At 50.3% G+C, this 8955-nt stretch overlaps 1 protein-coding gene across 1 annotated transcript; it reads left to right on the top strand.

Moving 5' to 3' along the window:
- The first annotated feature begins 1421 nt into the window (after window positions 1-1421).
- Window positions 1422-8290, top strand: LOC111848804 (G protein-regulated inducer of neurite outgrowth 2-like). Its single transcript, XM_023821089.2, has 2 exons — window positions 1422-1559; window positions 4388-8290. Exon 2 carries the CDS (start codon window positions 4399-4401, stop codon window positions 5728-5730), a length of 1332 nt encoding a protein of 443 aa, XP_023676857.2. The 5' UTR covers window positions 1422-1559; window positions 4388-4398; the 3' UTR covers window positions 5731-8290.
- The last annotated feature ends 665 nt before the right edge of the window (window positions 8291-8955 follow it).

The following is an 8955-nucleotide window of genomic DNA, read 5'->3' as shown; positions in this document are numbered from 1 at the left end:
TTTGAAAGAAATTGAGACTTTTTTAAGTAATCGCAATTGCAAATACTTTGTTGCCTGTATTTTTATCCAAAGGTGTGTTGAATGCACATGTGACATTAAGCAATGTTTATGTAGGGTGTTGCCCTGGGGAGATGAATTGAAGGGGTCTGAAACGATGGACACTTTGGTTGCAGCTCTGAAAGCCCTGTACGTTGGCGCAATCTGCATGAACTAGCCAATGGCGAAGCGTTATCATGTCTCATTATTCTGGAGGATGTGCTCAACTTCAGGCTGACATGAGTGTGTGCATGAGAGTCTGTGAAATAATTAGCCTGTGCACACCACACGCACACACACACACACACACTGAGGCTGTGCTGGCCAATTCCAGTGAGAGGCTATTACGCTCTCTAAGTGACAAATCACACAAGCACTGCTGTAATACACTTCTGTGAGCACACTACACTATATTACATAAATACATAAACAAAAAAGGAGAATGTAAACAGATTACACGGTCTGCTTACCCATCGGGCTGCATATACACAATCATTTTCGTGATTCAGGGACAGCGTGCAATGATATTTCCACTTGGAAAACAGCACGCATTTTCACTGTATATAAATATTTGTGCATATTTTCTATGCATATAAACACACATAAACAAATGAAAAATCTGATCGACGACACGGAAGGGAGAAAAAAATCCCAAATCTGTTATCACACATGAACCCCGCCGATAACCAGATTGCATGAAATCTGATTTATCTCCAATTGCCTGACAACCGTGCGCAGTGTTGTCCCATGGCAACCTTAAAAAATGAACATTCATCAGGCTCCTATTGAGCATTGCTGTTCCCATAGCAACCAGGAGAGAAGGATGGCTGGTGTGAGAGGCAGAGGGAGAGAGCAGGAGATAAAGGGAGACAGAGTGCATGTGGGGGAGGCTGTTTTGGCCATGAACCACCACTACCCTCAATGTTTTCGTTTCATTCATGCATTTCTCTCTCTCTCTTTCTCTCTCTCTCTCCTTCTTCCCACAGGTGTCCATGGCGATGACGGTGACTGCGTGACGATCAGGGTGCCTCTTCAACAGCCCTTCCCCTTCTGTGTCACCGTCCTATCCTTGCATGTACTCCCCCCCCCCCCCACCACTCCACTCCACCCTCCCTTCTCCTCGCACAGAGACAAATACGAGCCCCCTCCCTACTCATTTTCAACCAACCTCCCCTTGTCCCTCCCCTTCAGAAAAGACCTGGTCGGGGACTGAAGATCTGCGACAGAGCCTCTCATTTGTAATCAGATGAAAGCAGAGATAATCCTGAGGCTGACTCCATCTTGGTTCCTGCTGTAGCAGGAGGAGGAGGTGGAGACTGAGAAAGGGGAGGGTCGATCAGGAGGTCACCTGTGGATGTGAAGGAGGAGGCAGCTTTCTGTTCCTGCCGAGGTCCGGGAGCGACGTGGGAGGTCTGCAGAGCTCCGGGGACGCATGAACTCTGAACCAAGAAGCCAGAGAGATACAGTGTGAGGAGGGGGAGAGGAAGAGGAGGAACGGGCCTGCTCTGTACTCGTCTTCTCAGGTAAACTGCCCACGGTGTCGGGGGATCTTATTGTTTAGTCTGAGCGCAGGGCAGGTTGATGGGGGTTTTGCTTTGGGCCTGAGTAAGATATGCCGAGTGGGAGGGAAAGACTCAGAATCTCCCCCAGGGGAGAAAAGGGTGGGCTGGCCCTGAGAGGTTTCTGTTCAGCCGCCTTCCTGTCCTGTTATGCCCAACCAGCTTAAGGATCATTTTTCCAGTGCGCAGCTGGAGCATGGGGGTGGTGGAGGGGGTCGCGCTTGTGGGCTGAGCGGATTCGACTGAGATGCACCTGGTAGGTGCAGGCTGACCTTTCTGAAGTCCACACTCTTGTGCTGACAGTACTTGAGGTAGCTCCTTATTCCCGGGGCTGTGACATCAGCCTATCTGCTGACCTCTCTGTACGCGTTTTTTAGGGAATGCCTAAAAAAAATACCTAAAGTGGTATTTTTTTGCTTTTTCTTATTATGGTTGGTGATGGTCTTCACATCGAAACTCTGTCACGAGCGCAGCACAGAGACACAGAACATTGTTCCGTTTATGTTAAACGGCAGTAGTTCCCTGTTATCTGGATCAACCTGAGAGCTGCATTAATGACTTCTGTTTATAAAATGTCATCAGAACAGAAGCCATTGTGTTTTTTAATGAAGTAGATTTCCCACGTAAAATGACATCCGTTCATTCAGAAGCCATTACAAAATCTTGTGAAGGTACCTGAATGAAGCTCTGTGTTTGGCTAATGCTCTTGATCCTACTCTGCTTTTGAAACGTCATGCGACCGGCGTCTGGGCTGAGAACGACACTGCAGGTTCTTATTAATGAGCATTTCTGGGTGAACTGAAAAGACAGACAAGCACCGTCACGCCGCACCACCTGACATGACAACGGCGAGGATAAACGCTCCCGCCAGTCACGGTTAGCCTGAGCACTGCTGATCCACCAAGCTAATACCTTCTCCAGATGCGCAAGGAGTGAAAAAGTGGCCTGAGGCCTGTTATATTATGGCAGCGTTAGTTAAATGGACTGTGGGGATTAATCCTGGGTGGGATGCATTGTCCCTTTGTGCTGGTTAAATGGCTGCTTCACTGAGGCTCTGTGAAGCTAATATGCTGGTCAGTATCAGTCATTGTGAGGGTATCAGTCATTGTATGGGTGTTGGCTATTAAATCAGGTAATGTAATGTTAATGGGTCAATCGTGATAACGTGGATGGGTGTTGGTTCATAGGGGTGTGGCTTTAAAACAGGGTCAGCTGGTCCTAATTGTTTGGTTTGCAGGTTCTGAGGGGGTCTGGCTTTCAGTCTGTTGGTGCACTGGGACGGGTGTTGGGAAATTAGGCGTTTTTAAGAAAAGGTGCTATAGAAACAGGACAGCATGGAAGGGAAACTGGTACATGGGCTCGCTTCTGCTGGAGGTACGCTAGCTCCTGAGCATGCTCAGCACTGCTGACGTGTGACACCTGAATACGGCAAAGGAGCAGGTTCAGGGGACACCGATGTTGGCCTGAGTGAGCGCGGGGTTGCCCACATCCCTCAGCCACGGGGGCGCCCACATCCCTCCGCCGCGGGGGCGCCCACATCCCTCCGTCACGGGGTCGCCCACATCCCTCTGCCGCGGGGTCGCCCACATCCCTCAGCCGCGGGGGGTGCCCACATCCCTCAGCCGTGGGGGCGCCCACATCCCTCAGCGGCGCCCACATCCCTCCGTCGTGGGGTCGCCCACATCCCTCAGCCGTGGGGGCGCCCACATCCCTCCATCGCGGGGTCGCCCACATCCCTCAGCTGCGGGGGCGCCCACATCCCTCAGCCCAGGGGTCGCCCACATCCCTCAATCAAAAGGCAGCATAACACCAGTAGCTGATGGATCGATATGACCTCCTCAGAAACAAAAACATCAGTTTGCTAACCTTTAAACCACTGTATTTTCGAAACAGCTGATTCATGTGGATAACATTAGCAGTCTCTTTAGACGTGGACAAAAATCATATGTTATAAGGTTAGAATAAGGTATCGATGGAAAAGCGGTTGCATCCAGAGGGTATGAAAAGCATCATTACTGCTTTCCCATGTGACTGCAGGTCACTCGCAATCCAGCCCTATTACAGTATCACAGTAAGTTTATACAGGTGCAGATGTCCCTATATTCTATTGCTCATGACCTCCGGCCCTCTGCCTGGTAGGCCTGCTTGAGCATCACATGACTTGGGCCCAAAGCACTGCCCCTTGTGAGCAAATTGGGAATGTCCTTCCACACGGAAGTGGCCTGTGCAAAGATGGTCATCTGCACATGCTGCACAGGGCTGTCAGCTGTAGTGAAGTTTTTATTACTCATAACTTCCCATTAGTGTTTGGAGGTTTCGTCACGAACCTCGCAACTGATCTTCTGGGCCTGATCTCCAACCAGGCCTTCCTGACCAACCTCATAGCTGGCCCTTCATTAACAGTCCATGGCCGCTCCCTCGCTTCCCAGGTTGTGTCTAGTGGGGAGCCTAAATGCTCTCCTGCAAAAAGCTGCAGAGCCCACATGTTCTCCGTCGATCTTACAGATCAAATTCCACTTAATCAGTGTCTTATACATCTCTCATCCTGTGCTGTGATGTGGGGTCTGCACATATTTCTCAGCAAGAGCCAAACAAGGATCAGGGCAAAGCATTTAAACTAAGACTGAGTGGCAGCTGGTCTTTGTCCTGCCTTGTCATGCTTTGCTGAATATAAAATGTAACCATCCCTTCTGAAAGACACCTAAACCTCAAAGGTATAAAATGGTGTGTAATATAACACAGAAAATAAAGTTACAGGGAAAAACAAGAAATGCTTCTCTGTCTTTTCTCAGTGTCCCTCCTCATGGCGGAAAGCGGGTGTCCTGCACCTGACACCCTCCCTCTGGAGGCCCTTGATGGCGCCCCTCCGAAGGAGGAGCTGTGGAAGAGCACAAGCGCCTCCTCCGCACACCTGAGGCCCAAGGAGAGTGGGCTGGAGCCACCGCAGGATGGCTGCCAGGGCGGGGCTTGCACCCCGGAGGTGGCAGCCCGCCGCGATGGGGCGCGGCCACGCTGCTGTGCCGGGCCACTGGGGGGGGTGGAGAACCACCGGCCCTGTGCAGAAGAAGGCCGCAACCCGGCATGGAAGGAGAACCACGTGGCTTCAGCAAACAACATGGACCAGAGAGGAGACCGGCTGGAGCCGGCCAAGCAGCCTGTGCAGCGCAGTCACTCAGACAGCCTGCATATCTCCAGGGAGACCCCAAGGCCCCAAGTCAGGGAGGCGGGCTTCCCCTGCCAGTGGGTGAACTACTGCAGCCGGGAGACACCGGGCTGCCCCTCGCTAGTGTGCAAACAAGCCATGCAGCTGCAGCAGAACAACACCGTCACTGTCTGCCAGTGTGGCGGCGGCAGCCCCGCCCACCCACTCAGCAGTGTCCAGATTTGTGTGCCCAGCGCTGGGGAACTGGATGCCCCGCGTGTCGGTTGTGGGGAGACCTGCTACGGCCCCCATGTACACGCCTGTAGCCTGGGAGACGCGTGTGCAGCCTTCTGCCACCACCTGCCCATACCCGCACCTGTGCCCCTCCCGCCCAGGCTGGTGGATGGCGAGCGTGGGGGCCAGAGGGCGGCGCATCACCACGTCGACAGGCTGGCCTTCCCCCGGCTCGTCACCTCCGTCAGTGAGACGGGGCTGGACGCCAAGAGCGTGACGTGCTGCTGCGGCGGGGAGCATGTAGAGCGGAGCGCGGCCCGGCCAGGGGAGGGCAGGCAAACCCGGGACACGGGCACCATGACGACCCACTGGGACCTGAAGGATGTGGGCGTGCAGGTGGGTCAGCCCCAGTCCACCACACCGCCACACGTGTTCCCCGAGGTCAGCCTGGTGGAGGAGACAGAAGCTGAGGAGGCAGCGACCCAGAAGTCCCCAGTGAGGGAGGTGGCGTGGGATGCAGAAGGCATGACGTGGGAAGTGTACGGTGCCTCTGTGGACCCCGAGGAGCTGGGCCTGGCCATCCAGAAGCACCTGGAGCTGCAGATCAAGGAAACTGCGAGTCGTGCCGCCAGGCTGGTCCGCCAGGACACGGCGTCATCCCAGCAGAGCGGGCGGCGCAGGAAGAGGGGCGGAGGCAGCGTGATCAGCTCGCTGAGGAATCCCACATGCTGTGTCCGCTCCAGTGCGGCAGTGGACTGAGGACGGCGCCACACAGAGACTGTGTGGATGGGCAGTGGCAGCCATAAAGTGCAAAAAATTATGAGGGAAGGAGAGAGGGAGGGACAGGGCATCAACAGGCTGGCCCAGGCAGACCGCCACTGGCATCACCCACAGACACTGCCTTCACTTCCACCAGAGAACCTGGAAATGCACTGTGCTCAGATCAGTCTGTGTCCCCTTTTGCCAGACCTGCCATCCTCTGCATTCCGCATCAGCGGGCACGCCAAAATTCAGCGTTGCCCACGCCTTCGCCCACCCAAAAGACGGGATGGGAAATGGGCTCAGGCGGCTCGCCCACAGCCGACGGCGGAGGCGTGAGCCGTAAACAAAACAACGAGCCGGCCAAGCAGCGACAACAAAAGCTGAGTCATTTCGCCAACTGTACGGAAGGAGGACCGGTGGAAAAAAAACTCAGTGATGGGGATACGATGGTCAGTGCTGTTATCACGAGAGAAACCGAGGGTCTTTATAACTTCTGGTGAAAGTTATATATTGTAGCTGTAAATACCCCTGTGCTATAGGAGAGTTACTTCCCATTTTCACTTGAGTGTGTGAGAATATAATGACATTGTTATGTGATATCACTCTACCGTAAATGCTTATCTTACCATCTCATGCCCATAAAAGAATGTGTATTTATTCTAGCAACACTGTGATTAAAATGATAATATTGCCCACGCCGAGCATTAAAAAACGGAAATCTGGTGATAGACTACAAAAGCCGATATTGACCCCCTCAGTGCCGACATTGCAAGGTCATAGGTGAATTGCTGTATGAGTCGATAGCGTGTGTCACAGGCCACCTCGTACCCAGACGAAAACCACATTCCAAGCCGACTCCAAGCCGGAGAAAAGAGCCGTATCGTCACGCTGCTTTGTTAAGTCACGGCTGATATACCTGCCTGCTGCCTGCCTGCTGACACGTGACGGACCGGAAGAGCTGGTGTGTCACGAGCTGAGATAAGGGCAGGAGCAGGTCCTGTTTTAGCTGTAAGATCCTGGGCCGGTGGCAGACGCATCTCCGATGGCCAGATAGCCTAGACACTCCTCCGCTTAAACACACAGGCCTTCACCTGAGGAGAGTCGCATGCCTGTCGTGACCACGAGATTGATGGCGCCCGTGTCGTTTGGTCGCATTTTAGGCATCCAGTAGGAAACGGCGACCTTTAGGTCCTACAGAGATAATGCCCATTGTGAGTCGTTCTTCTCCTCACTTCCTGTGCGGCGGGTCACTGTTTGTGGTTAAACAAAGCCTTAGCTGAGTGTGTTCGTGAGTGTTTGTGTACAGCTAACACTGTCCATACCATGGTTCAAAGTTCACTAACACAAAGTTAAAAATAGGGGGAAACACTGGCACACAAACACACATACCGATAGCCACGAGTTTTCTAAGTAATATTGTTATAAGTCATAGAAGTGACGTATCTTTTTCAGGAACGGCTTGGCTGTCTCGCTCCCGTTCGTTTTCGGTACCTGATGTTTACACTATGTTTCGACCGTTGGTGGTTCAAGCATCAACTTCCGCCCTGAGGTTTTTAGATGTTTTTCCAGTCATGAGTTTATGCTCAGCGATGTATTAAAGCAATCAAAGACTCACTGACCCACACGTGTTTGTAAAGAACTCTGTAATGTTTGGTGTTTACCAAATCGAAGCAGTGTCTCCCCAGGAAACTCACTTTGGCGCCCAACCTATGAGGCCTCTGGGTGCTAAAGGAGTTGCTCCCCTTTCCCTCAGGACTGATCCAGGAAGATACAGGGCATGGCTTGGAGCCTCACTGGTCTGAGATCAGTACACCCCAATCGGAGTCAGCTTCCCTCAGCTAGTTAACAAAACCTGTTATCTGGCATGTCCCAATTGTCCAAGGCTCCAGAATATAATACTTTAATTCCATGTCCTTTCCCTGGAGGCAATGTGAGGGGAAGCTGCATCTACAAATCCAGTAAGCACTGGCTGGGAGGGAATTTGGTGTGGAAGCTGCAAGCCCCTGCGTCTTCACACTGCTCCTGCACTGCACCATGCTACCGGGAGTCACTGCGACCTTGACCAGCGTGTTCGCCTATGCAGCTGACGGTAGTGGGTCCAGGGAGACCATCCCATAGCATTTCAAACAGGGTTCCTAATCTCTCTGGTTATTGGTCCTCACTGCACCTCATGAGCACGAGGATGTAGTTCATGCCATTTGTCTTTTGTTCACTCACATTCATGTATATATGTTGGTTTATATATGAAATATATATATTTTGTTAAGACACATCTAATAGTATTCTCAGGGGGCTTGTGTATTAAACCATCTCTCCAGGTGTATTTGTATCTCTTTATCTAAAATAAAAAAAAAATCCAAAATGTTCTAGCAAATCTAAAGGGGTGGTGAGTTAGCTGAATATGCTGGCTCTTCTGTCTACTGTCTGTATTCTAGTGTTGTGGATCAAAATTGATTGTTGGCTATGTATTTTGGAACTGTTTTAATTGTTTAAAATATCTATCTGAATAAAATTTACCAATAAACTCAGCAGCTGTAAACCAATTTAAATCTTTAAATCGGTTTGTATGTCAAATGCTTTCATCATTATGTGTAGAAATGGTAACTCTTTAAATTGTTTCCAAGTATTGTCGCAATAGCAGTGCCATCTAGTGGACAATGGGGTATGCGTATTAGTACAGCTTTAATAATACGATAATAACCGATCTGTTTAACTGTGCTATTAGTAACACTGATTGTTAACAAAGAAGCCCCAGGCAACATCAGCTGTACAATACAGACTGACACAGATAACACAGCCGTTGTTCCTTCAACTGAACTGTGCAAACACACTTTCATCTACTTGCTGTGTAATTACTGAGGTCATTTCAAAGCGGATTATCCAACTAAAACACATTGTGAATAAAGACTATTCAAGAATAGCTTTGCCCTGTTGCTTTGTGTCAACTGGCCAGTGGTGGGAAAAGTGCTCCATTTTTCATACTTAACTAAAAGTAAAGATACCACGATAAAATGTTGCTTAAGTAAAAGTCATCTAGTAAAATAGAAAATGCCTGGTTTTAAAGGTACTTAAAGTAAAAAGATAGTACAAGTAAAAAGTTAAAATGGTATAAAATGAAAGTTAAAATATAGCAAAGTGAAAGTAAAAGTTACAATAACGTGCAATACTCAAGTAAAGTAACATACTTAAGTACAGTAACGTCTAACAAAGTATTTGTACTTC

The sequence above is a fragment of the Paramormyrops kingsleyae genome, chromosome 3, assembly GCF_048594095.1.
Source record: "Paramormyrops kingsleyae isolate MSU_618 chromosome 3, PKINGS_0.4, whole genome shotgun sequence".
Lineage (NCBI taxonomy): Eukaryota > Metazoa > Chordata > Actinopteri > Osteoglossiformes > Mormyridae > Paramormyrops > Paramormyrops kingsleyae.
The sequence above is the reverse complement of the archived record's forward strand: the minus strand, read 5'-3'. Positions and strand labels throughout refer to the sequence as shown.